Source organism: Camponotus floridanus, unplaced genomic scaffold (assembly GCF_003227725.1).
Source record: "Camponotus floridanus strain SB8 unplaced genomic scaffold, Cflo_v7.5 scaffold24, whole genome shotgun sequence".
In the NCBI taxonomy this organism is placed as follows: Eukaryota; Metazoa; Arthropoda; class Insecta; order Hymenoptera; family Formicidae; genus Camponotus; species Camponotus floridanus.
In genome coordinates this window covers 307,197-332,860 of record NW_020229370.1, presented here as the reverse complement: position 1 = coordinate 332,860, position 25,664 = coordinate 307,197, and the positions used below count along the sequence as shown (strand labels likewise).

Genomic DNA, 25,664 nt, shown 5'->3' with positions numbered 1-25,664 from the left:
AAATAAACAATTTCTCTCTCTCTTGTTTCAAATATATTTTAGATATTCTAGATTTTTAAAATCCTACATAATCTTTAAAACCGATCATCAATGGGAATGTAAGATTTATCATTTTAAAGTAAAGTAAATTTATCAAGGCTGGATATTATCGAACAATACCTCATCTCTCAAATCATTTATTCAAATAAAATCAAATTCACTGTTCACAATTAAAAGATATACATACATATATATTATTCTAAAGAAATGACAAAACAAAAATATCCCTTGTACCAATACAATTATAGTGCAGTCCTTCCTACATAAATATATAGTAATCTATAATTTGCTTTAGTTCCATTATTCAATGAAAATATTATCACACTGATCTATTATATTAGCGTAGAATGCTAATATATAAGCATATAGCATATAAAAGTTATAGTATATTGATGTAAAATAAAGTAGTAAAACATAGAAAAACAAATATTTAACAATCCTTTTAGATCCTTTATGTTATCTTAACATAAAATGATTATTAGCTTTGCCTGTATTCTGGATGAAACAAGGTAAATTATTGAACTTAAAATCATATACATGTGTTTTATAAACATGTTGATCATATCTGTTAATGTTTTCATTGAAATGCATATGTAAAATACAATATTAATAACAAAATTTCCGAAAATATTCTTGTCTAAGTCATCGTATGAAAACAATGTTATACAAATTTGAGTCGTGTAATTTAAACGAGACATTCTTTTGTAGTATTAACAATTAATACTTTTACATGTAATTTGATATTTTTTTACACAAATGTATAATGTACCTGTAATATGAAATTGTTTCTTTTTAATTAATTTAAATGATTGTTTTCTTTACATTTTAATTAATTTATCTGGTTAGTATGTATAAAATACTATGTATGAAAATATTAAATTACTATGTATGAAAATATTAAATTACCATGTATGAAAATATTAAAGTAAAATATTATTACTGCAAAATACTCTTTACAAGTACTTTACAAAACTACACGACTCATTTTGTATGTTTATAAATATATAAAAATTACAACTACATATTGAAGAACAGAAATAATAAAATATAAAGAATTAGAGAAAACGAATGTAACCGAAAAGATAAAAAGAAAATAATGAGATATTAATGTTGTATAGATACTAATATTGGGTAGAGTGACCCTTGTCTGTTAATTTGCCTCTGCTAAGGTGTTGATTCTCGCATTAATAGCCAATAATTGCGCCACAAATGACGAATCGTTCATGATTGCAGCTAGGGCAGAGAGCATATCCTTCAAAGAATCTTGCGAAATATCAAGTTGACGTGCACATTCCATTAATATCTCCATTTCCTCGGCGTTAGGACTTATCTGTAATAAAGGATAAATTTTTGTTGTAAATTTTGCAATCTTAGATTTCATCAAAATAATGTTTCAGTTTGACTGATCTCATGTTAATTAATATCAAGAACTATACCTTATAGGAATCGCAAAATTTATTAAATGCCATTTTAATTCGCTTCTTCCCATTACCAGTCTGATAAAAAATTGTGAAGGTCTGTGCATTGTTCATGTCTAGTATAACAGAGAAATATATGCCGGCAGTAACATGACCCTTAGTATCTCTGGCAAGGAGACTTCTGCGATTATAAACCAAATTTCTACGTTCCGTAACATCAATGGCAGTTAAATATGGCCTTGCCACGTAAATGAGAGCGACTTGCATTCTCTCCAAGGCACCAGGTTGAGTTTTTCTTTCATGCCATTCGACATAATCAGGATCGTCAGCACACAGACAGTAGTTGTACTCTTTTTTGCAAGTTGGTTCATCGGATTGCGTGAACCAGCCTGTATGAGGGTATAACTTATCGGCCATCACAGTGATAACGCGCGCTACGTGGTAACCGGGATCGAGTAACATGATCCCGCGACGTCCGCTAATCTCGATTTTCAGGCACACTAGTACATGCTCCTTTTCACCACTATCTGCCGCTGGTGGACCGCCGACATATCCAGCGATATCACCAATCGTCTGTAACACATTGATTTTTCTCATAAGTTAATGTTAAAAAAAATTGTTTCAAATATTAGTTGACACAAAATTCAAAATATTATGTGTTTATGCAAGTCAAAATATGTATTTATTGAATTTGCACAATTATACTTTTATTGGTGTTTTAATATCAAATAAAATGTGATAAAATATTTGATGCTTTTAATGATAGTAACGGTTCTGTTTCTATATAAGTATTTAACTATATTCTCTATAAATATCTCAAACTTACTTCTTCACAAGATACTAAGTAGAGGCCACTTGCTATCCCTGGGAATCGCTTGTTCAAATTTGTTAATCGATGTAATAATTCGAATCCAAGACCGACGCAAGTATGGTGTTCATGTGTTATTAGAGGCTGATATTTTCGGTAAAATCGATCCAACATTTTCTCTCCGCTTGCAGTATAGTCCTTGTAAAACCTGTTATCAATATTGTATATGCAATTTCATAGTATTCTTAATTGTATAAATAATAAGGATTAAAATAAGAGAATCTGTTACGTACCTGAGGAAATTACCAATAGTATCATAACGATGCTCACGCAATAAGCGTTGCGTTTCAAGTTCAACGCTACCTGCTAATTCCTCATACTGTTCGACCGTGGAAACGGTCAGGGCTGGTGACTCGTAATGGGCCCAAACCGGCAGGGGTAGCGGAACACCCCTGATCCAGGGCCCGCGTGCCTGCCCCTGTGGCTGGCACCATATCTCTGCCGTCTCGAGTCAACTCGGCCATTCGTTGCCCCAGCGACCAACCGTTGGCACAAAGCCATGCTCGTCCCTGCAGCTGCTTATTGGCTCCACAGGGCTCTCTCCGTGTTTTATACTCTTCTCTCGCTCTGTAAATGCACATGTAAATATTATAAAATGTGTAAAAGTTTTAAAGAGGTAAAGATTAAGCCTTTGGAGCATTACATCTCATCGACAACTTACAATATCTTTCTAAGTGATTTGTCCCAGTTGCACTTTTTATCTGTTTTCTGTTTAAAATTAAATAGCTATATTTTCTAGAAATATTTGTAGATATTGAAGAAAAAAGACAACACAATGTAAAAGGTGCAACATAGAATAGAATATACTTAACAATGCGTTTTCATATGCGTTTTCTAAAAAATCAAAATTAAATTCTCGATTGCAGAAACGCAATTTCGAATTCCGCTTTGGATTATGATACGATATGACGCAATACAGAGCGTGTGGCATTCTTCAATACACAGGTTTCAATCGTGACGTAACATCATAACGAGACATCGGTACGATTCTTTCAGTCACTCGGGCTATCTCGCGTGAAAAAAACAACAAGATTTACGTGAGCGATTACCGTAAGTCCACTGCTATTTGAGTACACGGAGCAGCACGGTGCCGTAAGACAAGACCTGCGAAATTAGTGCGGAGAGGCGGATTGAATTTGTCATCGGTTCGGTATCCAACATGGCGATATGTACGCTCAGAGGACGCGCGTGATGAATCAATACACGACCAAATAGATATGTAGCGCGTGCCACGTGTCTACTGGCGACCTTCGTCGTCACGTCCGCGAGTCCGTCCGCAAAATACGCTGCGTCGTTTGCCGCGCCAAGATTCCTCGAGATGAAGGGAGAAAAAAAGGAAGGAGTGAAATCGAAGGAGACAAAATCCGTTATCCGTGCTCTTTCTCGATCCGAGAAGGAATTTTCCGTCGTCGCGTCTCGCGATCCGCGATGTCACGCGATGAAAACTTTCGTGCTCGATCACAACGAGAGATAATCAGCCTGTCAAAATCTATCGTACACAATCGAAGATCGTTAAGTATGAAAAATTTTTTTTAAAATTATCAATCTCGTGGACTTCTCTCTTAATCGAAGGAAACTGACGATTTTTGAATACATGTTTACATTCGCGATAAAAAAAGACTAATTTGACAAGCCGCTTTCTCTCACTCTCTCCCGCGCTGTCAAATTCGTTGAAGCTCGCATATGGATGCGAATTGTCAACGACTCGCGGATGATTTTTAAAGGGAAAACACAAGATTTTTTTTTGACAGAAAGAGGGAAAGGATTTCCAAAACGAAACATTCGCGCCTGTTTTTTTCTTAAATATAAATCTCAATAAATTTTGATATTTCTCTTGATTCACGCGATCTCGAATATCTCGAGCATCGTTCGCGCATCTTTCGCGAACACTTACCCATACAACGAGCGCACCAAACAAACAAAAACTTTCGCTTGCGAACTTTGTTCCGGAACCTCACGTGTCCGAACTCGAGGTAGAACTGAGAGGGAGGACGCGAGCGTAAGGGTTATATACGTTCAGCGGTCCTCTCTATCCGCCCCTCCTTCTCTTTTCCTGTCTTTAGATCATCCCCGCCTCCCACTCGCCCATCCTGCTATGCTTGTGTATGTGTTTCTCCACGTGATTGCGATATCATCATTCTTTATCGAAGTTTACCAGTAAAATCACACTTGCAAATATCTCGCTGATACGACATTTTCAATTTTTTGCTTTTCTTGTTATTGTAGTTGAAATTTTTTCACTCACCGGTTTAAAGTACAAATTTTCAATTAGACATCTATTTAATTTATAATTTTAACAATTTAATTTTCTATTTAATTTTAACAATTATTAAATCATCTTAAATCAGTCGGAAAAAAATCTATATGATCGAATAAATATAAATATATATAATTGTGTATATTGGCTTTTTTTCTAAAATATATTTACGTGTAATGAAGTTTGTCAAGAATTTGCGTTTATGCAAGATACTTAAGTATGATTAAAGAAATCTTGGAAGTTATAAATTTTAAAAATTGATTACAGTATAAGAATATATAGTCTACAAATATCTGTATATTCTCTTTTTTTTCTATTCTCTTTTTTCGTTCCTTTTGTTACACGTTTATATAAATAAGAAGTAGCTTTAGTTTCTTACACAATAGGTAATTATTATGATAAAAAACAAGGACTTAGGGTACTTTCCGATTCACGCATGAAGTGACAGAAAATGTATAGTTCATGTCACGCATATTATACATTTTCTGTCATTTCATGCGCGTCATGCGTGAATTGGAAAATACTTTATTATGATCGAGGAATGAAATCAGATTTGAATGTGATTGGTCGATGGTGTCGTGCCTCTCGAAATTATTCCTCAGCTGTTCAGATCATATGTTCGTGACGACATCGATGACAGTTGCTTCCACGAATTAATAACGAAGAACGCAATGTAGGCAATTTTATTGTTAAATTTTATTGTTAAAAAAATAGCGTTCATTGAAAATATTAAAAATGAACAAAGTATAGAGCCTCGCATATTAGAGAAAATAATTATCTGAAAATTAATTCATCTTTCAAACAATCTTTAATTATTAATTCGCTTATCGTATATTTAATTAGTCTTTTTTAGCAGTGGAAAATCCCCTATTGGGTAACTCTTGTGTTTTCATTCTACTTCATACGTCTTTCTCAGCGGCTATTTCGAAAGACCTTGAACGTCACGCGATTACGCGGCTTCGATTAAAGCAGTTGCTTTTAAAACGTTACATTATAGGCAATGTTTTCGCGGAAGTTGCCAAAATCATAAATCATTACAGGTTTGCTTGCGCAAGTTTTTACGCGAATAACTCTCACGGATATCCTCGTAGTCGAGATAAAATACACCCGACACTGATAGAAGCTATATCTCCTGCAGTGATAGCAAATCCCGTCAGCTGGTAATGTTTCTTTCTCGGATTTTCATATAATGTTTTAAAAGAATTTTTTTTATTTGAATGTCGCGAAAAAAGCAATCAGGTTTGTAACATTTCTATTTTACAGTACTTCTATTTTACAGTACTTCTATTTTACAGTATTTCTATTTTACAGTATTCTGCTTGATCGACAAAATTCTCGCAAAGTCACGGACCTCTTCAGATCAGTTAAATATGTTTACTATCGTCCACGTGATTATCGTATGACCCGATTGGAGCTACGACGCAATTCGCTCTTGAGAATTGGATATGAACCAATTGCCATGTTCTCCTCGTCTACTGCGTAGAATATACTATATTTCCCGTTTATGTATTTATTACAGCATATGTTAGCATGTCTGAATCAAATAGACGCATTCTTTTGTAACATTGCGTAAGAATCAAGTCTGTAAGCTTTCGGGGTAAAGATATTTATGCGATCATCGCGTCGCGTTGATAGACTTAACATTATCTAACTTTCTATTGACAAATATTTGATTACATTATTGCGTCTCTTTTATATATTTGTCGCTATTTTTATATATTTGTCTAAAGTTATAGCTTATGAATAATCAATATTTAATTTTTTTATTACACAAATTAAGATATTATCCGTAATCGTATGTGTGTTAATTGTACAATTAGCGATTAAAAAGAAATTAAAAAGATCCATTAGAAATTTTCTTGGTAATGATCAAAGAACGTTCGAGATATTCGTAAATCCGCTCATTGATAAAGTGGTTCTTTGTACTGTGCTTCATCCGAAGTTATGACTCATGCATAGTCATAGTGACGCATTTACCGTTCATCACAAAGATACAGCCATTAATAATTAATCATCTTTTTTGCAATCTTTAGCAATCTTTTTCGTAAATATATAAAACGAGACTTATTTCCGCCATTCAGTCTCGTCTAATAGCTTTGGCTTAAAATACTTCAAATGCACAATGCTTGGTATATATATGCTGTAACATAAATATTGTTATGCAGAATATTTTTCACTTGAAGTTTGAACATTTTAAAATCTGTCAAAGATAAAAAAACAATATGAATAAAGTATAATCGTATAATTTTTCTAAATATAAATATTTCTATTTAAAATTTTATTTAAAATTTTATTTAAAATTGTCTATAATTAGTAAAATCGAATGTGTATTAAAATAAAAATAATAAAAATATTTCTATTTTTTTATATAATATTTATATTTACATTTGTTCATAAGAAAGTAGCTTTCTTTTCTCTTATTGTTGTATGATCATATTTATTCAATGAATAGAAATTATTCGAAATTTATCGAAGAAACCTGAATACAAGAGCCTCAACGATATGCAACTTCGGCAATCAAATGAACTATTTGGTATATAAATATCCGTATAGGATTGCAATTACATACATCGAGCTGCTTACGTAAGCGTGAATAACGCATATGTTAACAGCCGAAGAATGCGAAAAAGTGCTTCTCAGAAATTATGTGGCTCAAGGAAAAGCTATATGAAAAAATGCTACATAACACGTCGTTGAATTGTAAAATTGACACAATTTCAAATCGAGTGGATAACATATGATACACGTGAACATAATTGATATAATGTTATGTACCATTAGTACGCTTTTAGATAAAAATTATTTATTATTTGTGAAATTTTATTAAATTTTTATATTTCTTTAATTTAAAATTTTTTTAAATTTTCTACTATTTTATGATATACAACACGTTGTTTCTTTTAGATGAAGATATATATTTGCAAAAAATATTTAATAGCTAGAGCTAGCATATGTTACAGGTAAAGTGTATTGTTTAAATGTAAATCGTTTTCTCAGTTTATATATTCTTAAACATTTTTGTATATAATTAAGTAAATATATATTGCCTATTAAAAATTCATTTAAAATATATTTATATATCAATTATACTCTAGAAAAATAGCATTTACGCTTTACTACTTTAAAAGATTAGACTTTATGATATTCTTGAGATGTTTATTATTTACGTTATTTGTGTCATGTCAATAGCTTTTATCTTAATAAATTTACTGTCCATGAAATATACACATGTGATATGATGAGTGTATGTATACATGTCAAAAGACACGCGAAATTTCCCGTAAAGTAATATTTGGATTTATTTAAGGAAGTGAAAACATGATATAAGTGTGATATGAAAAATATTTAAACAAAATAAAATCCCTACATCTTCAAACAAAACACATCAGTAATATATGATGATAAGATAAGATTATAAAATATAAGATAAAATTATAAAAATGATTATTAAAAATATAAATAAGATTATAAAATATAAGATAAGATTACAAAAGTGATTATTAAAGTGAATAGAAGTGAACAGTGAATATATTAAAGTTAAAAAAATAAAATTCAGAAAATTTATAAATTATTAAGAAAATGAAAACTTATACGAAATCTAAAGAAATCGCCATCAATGAGAGCTAAGTGGATAATCTAATAACATTCTTATCTGAAAAGAGAAAACAAAAGAGAAAATTAGTAAGAATATTAGTAGAAAATTATTAAAAGATTATTAGTAGAAAAGATTTCTTTTATATTTCCCGGTTTTAAAAAAATTAAATTTTGCTATTTCTAGAAATATGCAAATTTGAAGTTAATCAAATTCATCGAAATTCTTAGAAAATTTATAACACACTATTTAAACAATCTTATCTGCAACTGATAATTGTGCACAAAATTTACTAGAATCTTTTTAAATGATATTAATTGATTTTATTATATTAGTTGACTTTAATATGATATTAGTATATAGAATATAGAATATAGAATATGATATTAGTATATAGAAAGAAATAAAAAATTATCTATATTATATATTCGTCTAATATATTTTATTTTTATATCAAACGTGTGCGCTTTAATACTAATTACAAGTTTAATGCTTTATTAATGTACAAATTTCCTTAATATACCTTACTATATATCTAAATGTATTTATAAATATTTTATAAGACAAATGTTATACATACATGTTTGTATGATTTATATGTATAATAATTTAAATGTATATATAAAAATATTATGTATATTAAATATTGATAAAAATTATCGATGCTATAGTCTAATTTAAAATGCATAAATTATTTAAGAGGAAGAGAACAAAAACATAATAATAAATAAATGTAACAGATATACATTTTTCTCTCTCACGTTTTAAGAGCTTGCTCAGCTGATTATACCTGGACACGTGATTATATAGAGTGGATCATATGACATGCGAGAAGCCAATCGCCATGCATTTTGCACATTTAGTAAGGCCGCCAATATTCGCGACTGCGCGTTGTCACCTGTGATGTGCGTGCCATGAATGGTTTACGCCATGCCGGACTTTGTCCTTGAATGTAGTGATTGATAGCGATCACTTTCATTCCTCGTCGCTAATATTGAGATAACGTTCGCTGGGAATTTTCCGCTCCTTTGGCACGTTTTCAAGCCGGGAAAATGTATTAATTGATATTTCTTACATACAGTGACATTTTGAGGTATTTGTGCGATAGTGTCATGTTCGAGTTGTCAAAAATGTTAAGATTGCTACGATTGTCTGCAATAACTTATCATTCCTTTTCTGTGTCAACAGAGTACTTTCCAGAGTTTTTAAATTTTATATCGTTATGTGTTTATATGCATGTGTATATATTGAAATATATAATATAATAATTGTTCCATAATTGTTTAAAATTTTCCTTTCTCTTAACATATGTTATCAATGAGTCTATTAAAGTGTAAAAGAATAAATGTGAAAGAATGAAAATTATATATAAGAAATAAAAAAAATTTTTGTGTGATTACAGATTGTTTGTATACTTTTGAAACATGCTTTGTTAATACTAATAGAGAAATATAAAAATGTCATATGAGTTTATCATACAAGAGGACCACTTTTACAACTCTAATTATGATATATTGAAGAGATGATAATTTTATTAATATCTATATAGAAAAAATGGTATGTTACAGATATAAAACAAATCAATTCCTTTTTTTTATCGTATTTATAAATTTATATATAAGGCATTTCTTATCTATTTCTTTTTTTATTTCAGATTAATCAAGAAAACATATTATCAACATCTTTATCCTTGAACACAAATCAATATACGCAAAATGAGAATGAACCAACAGATAATTTATATCTTGCACTAATACAATGCTTTGGTATTATTCTATGTGGGTAAGAATGCATTTATTGTTTATCCAAATGAAATATATAAGAAAATATTAAGCATCAAGAATCTTTCTCAGATTGCAATATTGTTCTTCTAATTTTTCTCGCATATTGAATATTGAAGTTAAATAATTCATTAAAGATTTATTATATACTAATGAGAATATGTATTTCACAGGTATTTAGCAGGAAGATGCGGTATGATGACAAAGACTGAAGCAAATGGCCTGAATACTTTTGTTGGTACTTTTGCTTTGCCATCATTAATCTTCATGTCTCTGGCAAAACTTGATTTCACATTGGTTAATTGGAAATTTTTGCTCTCTGTATTGATTGCTAAGAGCTGTGTATTTATTACTGTACTAGCAGTTTCATTAGTAATTAAAAAGCAATCAAATCCTGGATGTGCTGCACTCTTTGCAATATTTACTACTCAAAGCAATGATTTTGCTATTGGATATCCAATGAGTGAGAAAAATAGAATTATACATACATATCACGTTTATACATAATTCCACATTATATTTAATATATTTTTTCATACTAAATATTGTCATTTTAGTTAATGCTTTATATGGAAAAACACATCCAGAATATGCTGCGTATCTATATTTGATGGCGCCTATATCGTTGGCCATTTTAAATCCAATTGGTTTCGTATTGTTGGAGATAGGCAAGCGACGTGTGGAGGAACATTCAAATTGTAGAGACATGGTTTGTTCCATCATGAAAGGTGTCGTACTGAATCCAGTACTGTTCATGACAGTTTTGGGCATTATAGGCAATCTTATATTTAATCATAGTATACCGCGCTTACTTGCCGCAATTCTCGAAGTACTCGGTAACGCTTTTTCCGCTAGCGCATTGTTTCTTCTTGGTTTGATGATGGTAGGAAAGATACACAAATTAAAAGGTACTGCGCTAGTTATACCGGGTATATTGATCTCTGTGAAACTACTAGTCCTACCTCTAGTCATAAGAGAATCTATTATTCTCTTGAACGCCGGAGATAACTTGACGGAAACAAGAAATTTGAGTACTTATGGCTTCCTGTATGGTACTATTCCGACAGCACCAGCTTTATTTATTTTCACTTTGCGATATAATCTCGAAATCGATCTAATTGCATCAGCAATGGTAGCTTGTACGTTTCTCTCTGCTCCGCTTATGTTTGTATCTGCTAAAGTGGTCAATGCAGTTTATACTGGAATTACACCGGCCAATTATGCACGACAATTAAATATTTTTGCCTTTGAAATAAGCGTTGCGTCAGTAATAGCTTGCATATGGCTGTTGATTTGTTTCCTTGGATTTGAACGGAAAAGATATAATCAAGTCACTCATCGATGTACCCTATGTCTCATAATTGCGCAGGTATATATAATAAATTAAGATGTGTTTCTACATTATATATTCAGTTTAATTTTATATGTATATTTTTCACATGTTTCCAGTCTGCAGCGGCAATAGGTGTGATAATTTGGTCAAAACTTGATCCAAGTGATAATCGATCAACATTATGGTAATAAAAATTTTATATAATTTTTTATCAAATGAGATTTTGATATTAATTGTTGTTATTAATTAAAGGTATGTCCAATTTATTTTAATAACTACTGGCGTATATGCAAGCAGAATATGGACAGCTGCAATTGCAGCAACATTATTATTTTTGAGTTCACGCTCGTTATCCTTTGTTGAAAATCTACAAAAATGGTTTTATCCTATTGGATGGGGGTATGGATATGAGAGCTTTTCTCACGAATTCTTAATAATTTCTACATTTATATCTATATTTATGCAATGTATAATAATTAATTTGCAGAATACCACTTCTAATGACGACAATAATGTGCACTATTACACTAACTCCATCTGAGTTTGATTTAAAAAATCCAAGTTTTCAATTGACCAGAGTTCAAGCTGCTGCATCTTCATTCATATTAATATTTTGCTTTATAGGTATGTTATAATAAAAGATATACGTTTTTAACATTTGATAATATTTATGTTCCAAATTACTATTGTTATATTACTATTTATGAAATATAGGAAATTTAACTTAATATCTTTATTACGATATATACTGATTTTTTAATAATTATTTTTTTATGTTGTACAGTGACATTAGGATGTTTAGTTTTACAACAGAGATATCAAAGAAGACACATTACAATGTTATATGAACATTTAAGGAATAATACAGAAAATACTACTACAACTGAAAATACTATAACTGAAAATACTACAACTGAAAATAATGAAAGAAGTATAGTAGATGTGGAAGATTTAGTTTCTCCATTAATTAATGCACCTACGTAAGTTAATTAAAAATAAAAATGTGAATAGAAATTTGCAAATTAATTATAAACAATATCTTTTTAGAATTGGCTGTGAATTTCAAGGTAGTTGTTCGAATGGAGCATGCAGAGCTGATAATATAGAGAGAGATTGCAATGAAGAAGATAGAACAAATACAGATAACGATCCACAGATTTTGCGACATCTCGTTTTCCTTATTTTACTATTGTGTTCTATATTTATTGTACGTAAATTATTTTTCTCGACACTATTGAGATACAGTGAAATCAATATTATTATATTATAGGGCTTATCAATATCTGTGGGAACATTAATAATGGAGCAACTAACTGGCATTTATGCTGAACTTGCATTCTTGGATGTAGCATTGAACTTTGGACAATCTTTAATAGCATTCGCTATCTTTGGACTGGATCCTAGTTTAGGTAAATTGGGTAGCTGGCTACAAAAAGTGTGCAAGAAGTGGCAATTTGGTATGTTCTTATGACATATTTTATATATATTTCATATTTATGTTTACACAAAGTTCATGTATATTTATATGTAAATTTATACATATATTAAAAGATGTACAAATATCAAAATAAGTATTATATAAATTTATATCTAATTTATATAATACCTTAATTTTTTATAGCAAATTAACTTGTTGATTGATATACTTTGATAATATTTTATAATATATGTGTTTAATTGACAGGAAAAGAATTAGAATTACCTTGTGAAGATGCTCTTAGTACAGAAGTAAAGGCAATCCGAGAACAATTTAATCGATGTCATCTAGAAGCATGTCGAGCACGTATATCTATGTGCCGTAGACGATTGTTGAAAGTATATAAAGGAGTCTTTTCAGGGTCGGATTTGGTCAACTGGTTGTTGGAAGTTGGAATTGTCGACAGTCGAGAGGAAGCTGTGCGCTACGGTCGTTGTTTATTAGATAGTAGAGTCCTACAACATGTCGATGGTACACATCACTTCTATGATCAAAATTTTCTATATACATTCAACGCATAGCTAAATTTTGGAATATTTTTGATGAAACAAACTAATTTTAATCATATCGTTCAATATTTCGTTGAACCATTTCAAAATTATCATTGAAATATTGAATGATAGGAATGATTAAAAGAAATTATTTAAGATAATTTATATAGTCGAACTTCCATATTCTTTACTCTTTATTAAATATTCTTTTCAATCTCTCTTTTTAGAGAACAAACTCTATATTCATATATATATATATATATATATATATATATATATATATATATATATAAACAATAATAAAATTAATCTCAGAATACTGCAAAGAGAAAGATGAATATAATAATTTTTTAATTACTCATGAGAGTATGACTAAAGTTTGACTATATGTGTTTAAAATTATTTGAGAACAAGCACAAAAAATTAGTATATGTTATTATATAATTAATTATATAATAATATATACTATATATAATTATATAATATATATTAATTTATTTGAACATATTTATTTCAAAATATTATAGATATAATTTATGTAGCACAATTTATAGAAATCTCGAAAATATTATGAAAAAATATCAAAAAGAGAAATATCTCTTTATATATTTATGTTAATATATATGAATGTGTAACATAACTTCTCTGCACACAATACAATAATTTATTCCTATTATTTATTGAAAAGTAGCATCAGTATTAGTTTTCTTACTGTTTTGCTATTATTATGTATAAAATGAGTAAAGGCTGTGCTTAGTACATTACAAACTTTCAATATACAGTGACAAGGCTGCTTTTATATAGAAAAATTTAAATTATTTAATTAAAAAATATGATGGAAATAATGATTGAAGAAGGAGACAAAAAAAATATTGAAAGTATTTGAACTACTTTTTAATGTATGTCAATATCAAATTTGAGTGTTTTACATTTTTTATTTTGCATTAATATTTGAAATACGTGGAAGAATTAATAATTTATATATGCTATTATTTATGTGATAATATATATTTATTATTTACTCATGATTATTTCTTATCATATTTTTCATATTTATAAAATATAAAAAATATGATAAGAAATAATCATGTACAAAGGTTAGGCAATGGAATGTAATGAAAGAATTTTTTTATTGGATTGAATTTATCTGATTTTATTTTTTATAATAAATTATCATGTTTTATTAAATTATTTAAGATGATCTTTATATACTATCTTTATATACTATGTATGCCGATAGGTAATAAATACATGATAATTATATCAAAAGTGCAAATAATTGTTGATATACAAAATTATTTTCCTTTCTTCTGTTGTTGTAAAATATATATTGGGTACTTCAGAAAAATTTAGATAATAAAATACAATTTTATATAAAAAATATGTATTATTACAATACATATTTTTATATAAAATAAATATGTTATTATAATCATATAGTTTCTATATAAATCTGGATTTTTATAAATTTAGAAACATAGATCATCATCAGGATCATCTTCATCTATATCATCTATATCATCTGGATGATAAAATATTCTAGAGGTATTTGTTGTATTAACAGTATAAGGTAAAGGTGTTTTGTCTCTTTGTTCCATTTCTCGAGCATTCATTTCTATTCTAAATGATGATTCAATTTTCATTGCTTGATTTTCATTTGCTTCTGATTTGTGAGCATTTGCTATTGCAATTTTTTCAGTGTTAATCTGATAAGATGTACTCTCCTGCTTTATTATTTCTGTTTGACATATTACGGAACCACCCAATTTTCTATGAATAAGCCTTGCAGTGTAAATTAAATTATTTATAGAGCTAATTCCGGTAAATTTCTCTAGTTTAACATAAGTAGTACCCAAAGTTTCAATTGCAGGCACTTTCTGTACAACATCTCTCCGATAAATGCATATAAGTTGTGACACCTGCTTACTTAATTTTTCTACAAACCATAGAGCCTTTGCTAGACCCACATACAGAATTAAGGAACTCAAGCAATTGACGATAACTGTATTCCGAGGCTTTAATTTGACAGTTTTAAGTATATATTCAAGATTTTCCAAATCTTTCTTTACAACTTCATTTATATTGATAGTATAATAATCATGTAAATGTATATTCTTGGATATTAATGGCCCAGATTCGTTGTCATACCAAAATTTTGGATCAGAAAATGACAGTAAATCGATACTATAATTAGGATCCTTCTCCTTCCATGCATGCAGCCATCCAGCTATTAATGATTCTGCATACATTACATCTAATCCTGTGAAATAATTGGTATTTTTTTGATTCGTAAAACACAGACTATGTCGAATAGCTTGATTTAATTAAAAAGTAACCAACCTTCATCTATAACAATCATTTTTGTTCCTTCTAGTACAGGTAACGTGTCCATGTATGCCATTTTACATAAAGTATACTTTTATGTAGCTTCACAGAAAAAAATGGAGATAAAATATACACAATCGTGTGATTACGACAAAAAATACAAGGAAAGATAATAAGTTCTTAGGAAGGTACGATTATATCGACATATACATTTATGCGTATCTTTGCGATATTGGATCTTACTTATATGCTTTGAGTAACTTTCTCAATAAAATATGTATTTAAACGTAATCGTTTCTTATTATTTGTCATACAAATATAAAATGACAAACTAAAAATTCAACATGTTGCTTCTTCGAACACATGCACATAATCGCTCGTAATTCAACAAACATAACCAAATCATCGAGAAATCGTCATTTTACGATTAACATTTTATGTCGAAAATATAAATCATCGTTTAGTAAAATGATTGCCAGTTTTATTAAAGTCTTTAATCTTTAATAAAAAAAAAAGATATACAAGATTTTATTTATGGAGCAAGGTCAATATTTTAAAATAAAATAAAAGAGATAAGTAGTTTTACCTGCGCTCTGATAAAAAAATGCGATAGTATCGATATCAAATTCTGAGATATATCGACCACCTTTTATTTCAAAAATTAGTAAAGCACTCGTGAAAGATAAATATTTAGGAAAAATATATGTACTCAAAAACCTCCAAATATATATATAAAAATGTTAATAATATAAATAAGTAATTTCTTATTATTTTCTTAAATTCTGACATTGCATATTTTTTTGACACATCTTTATTGCATCTTTATTTCTGAATGAATGACGGAGAGATATTATTATCTCGATTTATCTATTGTCAAAATTGTTGATGGATACTTTAAGGCAAATATAAATAATATAAATACCTATGAAATGCGACGAGATCTCTCTTAAAATATTCTTTTTGTATATATACATTAGATAAAATTATATTTCTTTTTCTTTCTATTTATTTCTTCATATATCTCTATGTCGATATTTTCGAAAGTCATAAATATTTCGTATTATCGCATTTCTATGCCATTATATTCATAACCAAATGAACATGGCACTTATCTGAAGAAAGGAAAAGGAAAAGAAAACAAGGTTCGCTTATCTTCTCTAGCATATCTCATTTTTCATATCGTATTTAAGATAAGCACATGTCCAGATATAGCAAAAAAAAAGGGCAAAAGAGGAAAATTAAAGGAAAATGTAAAAAGTATAGTCAAAAGAAGGTGTGAAATATCAATACCTCGCTAAAAACATTCACCGCGTGTCGACCGATGCTCCTTATGGCACGTATTAACGGGACGACAGAGAGTGTCGCTCGCCTTTTTTGGACGATAACAGCGTCGAAGGCGATTGGCCGGCGCGCGCCGACCAATCGCGTGGGCGCGCGTCTGGCCAAGGGCGTTGTCGCGGCCGATTGGTCGGCAGACGGCGTCGCGATCGCGGCCGAGGGGCAACGCGGAACATCGTCGGACGGGCGAACGTGACCGAAGACACAGCCACAGCGACGGACGAAAGATGAGTGCCAGAGTGTGTGTCACATCGAGGCAGTTTCGCTCGCAATAGGGAGGTTTTATTTTGACAGTGCGATACGCGAGCGGGTAGCGCGATGTTCATCACCACGACGTGTCCCTGAGCGAAGCCGAGTAGCGTCGAGTAGCGCGCGTACGTCGCGTAAGATCAGAAATATCGTCGCTCCGGGTCTCAGCCAGTCGGAGACGAGCGGGCGCGCTGTGTGCACCTGCATGTGTCACTTGTGAGTGCAGTGCGACCAGGGCACGTAGTAGTACCCTACCCTACCCTACTACGCGCGTTCCTACGCACGAGTAACGCGCGGTGCGCCGTTTGCGACGTTGTTATTGTTGTTATTATTGTTATCATTATTATTACTATTGTTATTATTATTGTTGTTGTTGCTCCCGCTACCGCTGCTGCTGCTGCTGACACTGCCGTCGTCGCCGCCGCCGCTGTTGCTGTTGCCGCTGTTGCCGCTGTAGCAGACACCGACGACGCCGACGCTGCCGCTGTCGCCGCTGTTGTTTCCCTCGTGCATCCTCACCACGAGTCGTACCACCACGTTGCCGGTCGTTGTCGTGGCGAGAGCCAGATGCGAGACTGAGAAAGAGAGAGCGAAAGAGAGAGAGCATCATCGCCGTCGTCACCGATGAGTTTGGCCTGCTGTTCGCTGCTACCTCTCTAACTAATCGCAAGCGTGTGTGATGCCCGGGAGCCGCTCCAGCACGGACCCAGAGCACAAGTCACCGCGGGAAAGTGGTGAAGACTCCGAGGATGAGAGCGAGATCCTGGAAGAGAGCCCCTGCGGGCGGTGGCTTAAACGTCGGGAAGAGGTACATGTTCCCTTATTTAAGTTATTTTGCACATGGTTCTGTTTCATCTCATAATTTTCTTCTGCCGATACCTTTCCACTGCGGTGGAGGGCTTTCGCATGTTTCATTGTTTTGCATTTGAGGATTCTAATTTGTCGCAGCATGCGAGGTTTCCTAAAAGACTTTGATTTGATAAGCGTTTCATTCTTTTCTACATTTTCTTCCAAATGTTTCTTTTAAAGTTTTATGTTATTTGATTTTATGGAGTGGAGCGTTTATGGAAGCTATTGTATGGAAAGCTATTGTATTAACAATGAGCTTCTAACATCTGTCATTGTTGGAATATGGATTATAAGATTGACTAACTATATAATTTTTGTACTGGTTTTTACTATTTGTTTAGCTGATAACTATAATATAAGAGCGATTTCTTGTATTCTTAGGTTTCTACAGTCACTAGAATTGTACAGTTAAATTATTTCATGTAAAATGCTTTATTAATGATGTTTCTTAATGTATAATGATTAATATTTTCATAAGCTGCTAAGTACAAGCAGATTATAATTATCGTGAAACACTTCAAAGATTTATTCATATAATATTTACATCTTTCTTTACATATATATCTTAATTTTATTTACAGATATATCTCTTTCGAAACAGTATTAACATAAAATGCTTTTGTTTTGATGCATATTATAATAAATATTAGGACAATTTATTTCAAATTGCATTTATACAGGTGGACATATGTACACAGATGGTTCCATTATAAAAAGTATGCAGATTATTGAGATTTGCTTTCATGTAACATCTCTTTTATATCATTGAATTTCTCTTATTATTTGGTATGCTTCATCTGTATTTTAACTCATACCAGATTCTTGGCACAAACATCTTACCAATATTAGGCTCATTCATATTTTATCCTAAAATTAGATTACTGACGTTTTGTTATCGAATATATAAATCAATAAAATTATTTTGATTGCGCTTACCTTACCAGCAGTCTAATGCTTTTTTTAGAAGTAAAATAATTTTTTTTGCCTTAAATGGTATTATAAAAGGTTAGCTTTTACTCATTTGGATTTTACATAATTGTATTTTTTATTTTAATATGATTATATTTATGAATACTTTGCACATTTGCATTATTTTATATTATCTCAATAATAGAAACTGTAATAAACTTTTTGTTTTCAAAACATAATCTCATTATGCTTTTGCTACATTTATTTTTATGCTTCTATATTACTATAGTTGAGTAAAACTTATAATTTGATTATTATTAATTCTTTTAAATGATATATGTTTTTATAAAGCATTATTTGCATTATAATCTTAGTTTTCTTTCATTTGAGAAATAATACTATTCGTGAAATATCTAACATCTTTAAATATGTCTAAATGTGTAGTTTTATATTTATAATGTCTACACATTTTGCATTAATCATAGAAGATATATTTATTTCAGGTATATGTAGGTTCGAAATCTACGTTAGCTGAAGGTTCTAACTTTGGATCGACAAGAGGAACTGAAAACGAAGTTACTGAAATGGAAGTATGTAACATTGTGAAACAGGAAGCGGAATAATTTTTACGTTTCATTGTACTTGTGTGCGTTGAGTTGTTAGTTTATCATTTCTTCAAAGTACTTTGTCCAGAGTTAATAATTTGAATGAAGACAATAACAATTTACATATATTATACTATTATGTACTAGCTGGACATTATTGTCTCTAATATCTGCGGTGGCAAGCCCTCCACTGAATCATCTCCCCTCTTTAAATTCTTGACAAGGTCACATCCATGTAATAGTAAATCGGCGTTGAAATCGTTTCAATGTACCACTTTAAGTACGTTTAAAATGGATGATTACAGTAATGCAATCCATTATACCTATATATAGATTGTATCGAATGAACCTGTTCAAATCACAACTTACAATATGTATTTATAACGTATTTATAACATATTTATATAATAGATATCTGAAATAATAGGTAATATCTGGATAATCGTGAATTTAAAAATATTATCCAGGAATTCTAGGATCACTTCTAGGATTTAGTTCTAATAAATAGAAACAAATGATTTTGGAGTACAATATTTTTAAATTTGCTGCGGTACAATTGGGTATAAAAAGAGAGACTATTTTTTCATATTAATAATGCTGTATATCTGCAAAACTTTTATAATTAAATAATTGTATAACTTTTTTCATTTGTTTTTATTAAGATAAATCATTAAGAAATATATAGAAATTAATACTAATTTTTGTCTCTGTAGGTGGAACAGAGAGATGTTCCTGGAATTGACTGTGCCTATCTGGCAATGGATACAGAGGAGGGTGTTGAGGTGGTATGGAATGAGGTGCAATTTTCGGAAAGAAAAAATTTCAAGGCCCAAGAAGAAAAGATACAACTTGTTTTTGAGAATCTCACACAATTGGAGCACCCTAACATTGTTAAATTTCATAGGTATTGGACAGATACCCATAATGACAAACCCCGAGTAAGTGCATGAGAATCTACATTTATATAAATATGATTTTTATATATTATTGATGTATTTTTTTATATTATTTTCTAGGTTATATTTATAACAGAATATATGTCATCCGGGTCCCTGAAACAGTTCCTAAAACGAACAAAGCGCAATGTAAAAAAGTTGCCTCTACAAGCATGGAAACGATGGTGTACACAAATACTTTCTGCGCTTAGGTAATATAAGCAATATAATACTGTGTATCGAGCAAATGTGATATTTATTTCCAATTTTATATATGTTATGTTTAAAATGTTTCAGTTATTTGCATTCCTGTTCACCCCCTATTATACATGGAAATCTTACCTGTGACACTATATTTATTCAACATAATGGTCTTGTAAAAATTGGTTCAGGTAAGTACATATATAAGAAAGAAAAGTAGAATGAGTTTTCTCTGTTATATATTAAATACATAATGTATACAGAGATATCATTTTATATTTCAACAGATAGCATGTCTGTGCATTGTATTTGAATTTATAAATTCTGATAAAAACAGATTATCATATTAGAATGATTATTTTCTTATTAAATGATCAGTATACAATGAGATAAGACTATATGTGAGGTATCTCCATCTTTTTCTCATTCACAGAATTATTTAAACTGTATATCTTTGCTTTATCATGATTTCTCATAAAGAAAATATTACATCATAGCAAATATTACATCATTTTCTTGTTTGAAAAATATATAACAATAATAGGACACAATAATCTTATTTTCTGAAAACTACTCATTCTCCATTTACGTATTGTTTAAAAAAATAAAGAGGATATGTAATAGTTATACCAAACTGAACAAAAAATGCAAATCTATATTAACATTTTTTGCTCAGTTTAGTACTAAGTAGTACGTGCCTTCCAAAACTCTTTCTTTTTTCTTTAACATCTTATATATATAAAAATATAGGAGCAGCAGATATTTCTAGAATTATATTACACACTTCCTATTTACTTTCACTACTCAATTGAAAGTAAATAAAATTTATGATTCAGCTCCTGATTGAACAAACAACATGATAAGTAATACAATTCATCTTATTGCAGTCAAATTAGGTGTTTGTCTGTAGCACACAAATACATCATGGAGATATTTTCATAAAAAAACATGTATATTTCAGTTATATCTTACAAAAAAATTATTTATTATAAATAATTGTAAGAAAATGTATTATCAATTTTGAAAATGAATAGCTTTAAAATAATATTTATTAATATTATGTAATACACACAGGGATGCATCAAACATGATATTTATAAATTGCTTGTAAATAGTTAAATTTTCTTTTTTTTAGCTTAAATAGCATTCTCTAACATATATATTTATATATATGCTACATGAATGTACAAAACCATGTATGTTAAGAATCGAATATTGATTGTGACAAGAATGAATGTGATTCTACCGAATTATATTTATTTTTGAAATGGTGTTTAGAGTTATTTGTACATATTATATTCTATCTAGATAAAACATTTCTCTTTCTATAATTCTATATAATGTTAGTAACATGAGTCCATTAGAAAGATTGTGTTTAAACTATCTTTTCATATTAGGAATAACTTGAGTCCTCATTTTTAATTGTAGCAAATAGGCTAATCTAGATAATGAAAAAAACACAGCAAAGCCTTTGAAGAGAGAGGAAGTACAAATCGTACTTTCGCCCATCCAATGGATAAATCTATCAACGTTGGTGTCCTTCAATTGGTGTTATTGTGATGAATATTTGAAGAAAAAATCTCATTTGGCAGATTATCATCAACTAACGTCAGCTAAGTAAATTAGGCAAAGAGGTAAACAATTTCTATATTAATTAAGTAGTTTTGCGCATTAAATATACAAATAATTAAAATTTATTTTAATTTTTTCATTAGAGTGCACTATGATTGCACTATATATTCTTCTGATTAATTATTGTATTTAATTATAAGGAGGGCAAAGTATACTTGTATATCTTTGTCCTTCTCACAATCATTTAGCGCACACATTTTCATTGTATTTTAATATATATACATTTTTTTTGTTTATGTATCCTGTAATCCCTGATTAAAAAGGATTCCTAAAGCTTTCCACTCCCAACATTTATACTTATTCAATGAAAGTGCCTCTTTATAGTAGAATCAACAGTAAAAATATAAAGTTACTTTTTCAATAAAATCATTATTTATATATTAAAAAAAAAAAACATTTTCAGAGGCACTTTCACATATGTATATATGCGAGAATTACTATTAATTGTACGAGGGCTCAAGTTACTCTTAGGATAAATTTTTAGTAAAAACACAATTTTTCTAGAGTGAATTCACTCATCTTAATGTAGGCAGTAAACATACAGAATGTGTAACAAATATGTACCTCTAAAACATATTTGATAAATTACTAAAGCATATATTTATACAATTCTGTCTAATGGCTATCCTATAAAATTTTCTAACACATTATGTGTTCACATTAATATGTCATTTTTATGTTGACACTTAATTTGAAATAAAATAACTTATAAAAATGGCAATAATATCTTTCGAATTACAGTGGCCCCAGATGCAATTCATCATCACATCAAGACTTGTAGAACAAATATGAAGAATATACATTTTGTAGCCCCAGAATATGGAAGTAAGTGTATTGTTTATATTTCGAGAGTTTATATATAGATTATATGTTTCAATTATATTTTATTGTCTCTGTTTAAGATTCCGTCACACCAGCCATCGATATCTATTCGTTCGGGATGTGTGCTCTGGAGATGGCCGCATTGGAAATTCAAGGAAACGGTGATACGGGTACAATCGTTACCGAAGAAAACATCTGGAAAACAATAGAATCTTTAGATGATGTTCAGCAAAAAGACTTTATTCGTAAATGTCTTCAGGTGGATCCGCTTAGTAGACCGAGTGCAAAAGAGTTGCTGTTTCATCCACTTGTATTTGAAGTACATTCTCTCAAGTTGCTCGCAGCGCATGCCTTGGTCAACTCAGCTAGTAAGTTAAAAATAATTTTATACTCGATCTGCTGATATTCAATAATTTATTATTTTACAAGAGCTAAAATAGTTATAATTTATATGAGATTTAAGAGAGACTTAAGAATAAGATTACAATTATATAAGTCATATCTAATGATTTGTTTTACAGCTAACATTTCGGAAACAATCACAGACGAAGTGTTACAAAGGCTATATGGACCAGATACCGTAGTTGCCGAAGTAAAATATCAAGGGATGTCCCCACAACAAATTCGTTTAAGTGATATTCCGGTTACGGAAAAATTAGAAAAATTTGTTGAAGATGTAAAGTGAGTATCTCAATCACACGTGAAATACATCGATTCTATTACTACATCGGATAAATTGATAACCAGAGTGATTTTACATTACCAGATATGGAATATATCCATTGACTGCATTTATGGCGAAATTGCCTCCCCCTGTCCGACCGAGGGCGATATCGCCCGAAGTGACAGAATCGGTTAAATCGGTTACACCCGAACCCGTGGACGTGGAGTCTCGAAGAGTAGTTAATATGATGTGTAATGTTAAGCCTAGAGAAGATAGTAGTGAATTACTTGTGAGTGGCATGCATAAAGTATTTGCATGCGATAATCTCTAAATAATGGTTTCATATATCTTAAATCGATGCATTTTGTAGATGACAATATTGTTACGAATGGATGACAAGATGAATAGGCAGTTGACGTGTCCTGTGAGCCAAACAGACACTTCAATGCTTCTTGCACAGGAACTTGTACATTTTGGATTTATTAATGAGGTAAATTGTTTATGTTAAAGTTTTGAAGTTTATGAGTACCTTTGCACAAAATATTGTGTGATTGTTGCAGAACGATCGTGATAAAATAGCCAATTTAATCGAAGAGGCATTGAGAAGATACTTCAATAAACAAATGTTGACACCAGGAATGGTATCGTTAACTAATCTTCCTACTCAAACTACTTTATTGCTGCCCGGTTCGGAATTTCCATGTCTGCAACACTTTGACAATTCCGTGTGCAACGCCACAACATCCAATAGTGATAGTGCAACTAACCTGCTGCCAAAAACCTCAGGTATATCCGTGTCAAGTAACAAAACGAATAAACTTCACGATGACGCAGAACCGCCGACAATCAACGAGAGCGGCAGTTAACCATCCAGGATAATGTCTGAAAACTCAGTTCACTGTGCCACTTTGCACGCTTTATGTATAGACTGGCTATGTATTTTTATATTTAAGTAAACAGAAAGGGGAGAAAGAATGTGAACATAAAGGTGGTGAGAGGGTGCCGTGGCTACACTACTCTAAGCTAAAGACAATTGCAAATTAGAAACTGCTTAGAATGTTTTTACTTTCATTTTTTTAGGCTTCAAAAATGTAATGTAAACTCTGTTGTCAAATTTCATCATCTCTATATATTTACAGTTTTTATTTTATACAGGTTATACCTGTTACATTGTTACATAGATACATGATAAAGTGACAAAGAATGTACGAATCTAATATAAAAAGACCAAATACTTGTGATTGTATAATTAAGAGAATAGTTAGAGGCCTGCTGGATATTGATTCATATTTACACATCAAGCTACATATGTGCGATTTGATACTTATCTGTCGTAATTTAATCTATCAAGATATAGAGTTACGAGCGTTTATTATGTATCGCGCGTTTCTCTATAACGTCTCTTACAGAATTGCAAAAGAAATTAATATCCGCCGAAATTTTATATTCTGCTTTTCAAATTGATCACATGTGTATCATACAATTTATTTCCTGATGCAAGAATCGAGAAGAATCAATTTAATCATGCATACAAAACTATCTCTTCATTGTACAGCTGTTATAAAAAATTTATTTTAATATTTCAAAAAAATTTTTTTTTTTTTTTTTTTTTTTTTTTCCGGATGAAATTTCGATCTCTCACCGCTCTTATTACTTTCGCCAAAATACTCAGTCTATTGTAAAGTCTGTCTAAAAGTGAGCGAACTCGTACATACAAATGTTCGCGAGAGAGAAAGTACAGAAATGTGCCCGTTCATTTTTAATATTTTTAGTTTCATAGGCAAGATTATACAATGTGAATACTGGCTCAATAGAATAATTTGATAGTAATCGGAAAAAGCCACGGCTCTACTCTATACTTGGGTATTATTGATGTGAT

General features: G+C 30.6%; 4 protein-coding genes across 8 annotated transcripts; 2 read left to right on the top strand and 2 right to left on the bottom strand.

Moving 5' to 3' along the window:
* Positions 1–143: 143 nt before the first annotated feature.
* On the bottom strand, positions 144–4,329 carry LOC105250918. Of its 2 annotated transcripts, none has more exons than XM_020027407.2 (5): positions 4,220–4,329; positions 2,559–2,892; positions 2,284–2,473; positions 1,476–2,030; positions 144–1,369 (listed from the first exon to the last, which is right to left on the bottom strand). In XM_020027407.2, the coding sequence occupies exons 3-5, from the start codon at positions 2,437–2,439 to the stop codon at positions 1,190–1,192; spliced, it is 891 nt and encodes a 296-aa protein (XP_019882966.1). In that variant the 5' UTR covers positions 2,440–2,473; positions 2,559–2,892; positions 4,220–4,329; the 3' UTR covers positions 144–1,189. The 2 variants fall into 2 exon arrangements, with proteins under 2 accessions (XP_019882966.1, XP_025264773.1); XM_025408988.1 differs by lacking the exon at positions 4,220–4,329 and adding an exon at positions 2,987–3,971.
* A 4,742-nt stretch (positions 4,330–9,071) lies between these two features.
* Positions 9,072–13,439, top strand: LOC105250929 (integral membrane protein GPR155). Its single transcript, XM_011257330.3, has 12 exons — positions 9,072–9,267; positions 9,577–9,731; positions 9,829–9,956; positions 10,129–10,418; positions 10,513–11,324; positions 11,405–11,472; positions 11,541–11,687; positions 11,776–11,912; positions 12,073–12,268; positions 12,336–12,495; positions 12,559–12,745; positions 12,973–13,439. Exons 2-12 carry the CDS (start codon positions 9,729–9,731, stop codon positions 13,284–13,286), a joined length of 2,442 nt encoding a protein of 813 aa, XP_011255632.1. The 5' UTR covers positions 9,072–9,267; positions 9,577–9,728; the 3' UTR covers positions 13,287–13,439.
* A 1,269-nt stretch (positions 13,440–14,708) lies between these two features.
* Positions 14,709–17,040, bottom strand: LOC105250938. Of its 3 annotated transcripts, none has more exons than XM_011257342.3 (3): positions 16,872–17,040; positions 15,597–15,683; positions 14,709–15,516 (listed from the first exon to the last, which is right to left on the bottom strand). In XM_011257342.3, the coding sequence occupies exons 2-3, from the start codon at positions 15,655–15,657 to the stop codon at positions 14,726–14,728; spliced, it is 852 nt and encodes a 283-aa protein (XP_011255644.1). In that variant the 5' UTR covers positions 15,658–15,683; positions 16,872–17,040; the 3' UTR covers positions 14,709–14,725. The 3 variants fall into 3 exon arrangements, with proteins under 3 accessions (XP_011255644.1, XP_019882930.1, XP_019882928.1); XM_020027371.2 differs by lacking the exon at positions 16,872–17,040 and adding an exon at positions 16,168–16,208; XM_020027369.2 differs by lacking the exon at positions 16,872–17,040 and having other exon boundaries at positions 15,597–16,085.
* Positions 17,041–17,273: 233 nt separating this feature from the next.
* On the top strand, positions 17,274–25,337 carry LOC105250970 (nuclear receptor-binding protein homolog). Of its 2 annotated transcripts, XM_011257404.3 has the most exons (11): positions 17,848–17,976; positions 19,430–19,516; positions 20,245–20,469; positions 20,548–20,678; positions 20,764–20,858; positions 23,041–23,124; positions 23,202–23,489; positions 23,643–23,802; positions 23,888–24,074; positions 24,156–24,275; positions 24,346–24,651. In XM_011257404.3, the coding sequence occupies exons 1-11, from the start codon at positions 17,848–17,850 to the stop codon at positions 24,649–24,651; spliced, it is 1,812 nt and encodes a 603-aa protein (XP_011255706.1). The 2 variants fall into 2 exon arrangements, with proteins under 2 accessions (XP_025264745.1, XP_011255706.1); XM_025408960.1 differs by lacking the exon at positions 19,430–19,516 and having other exon boundaries at positions 17,274–17,976; positions 24,346–25,337.
* Positions 25,338–25,664: the final 327 nt, after the last annotated feature.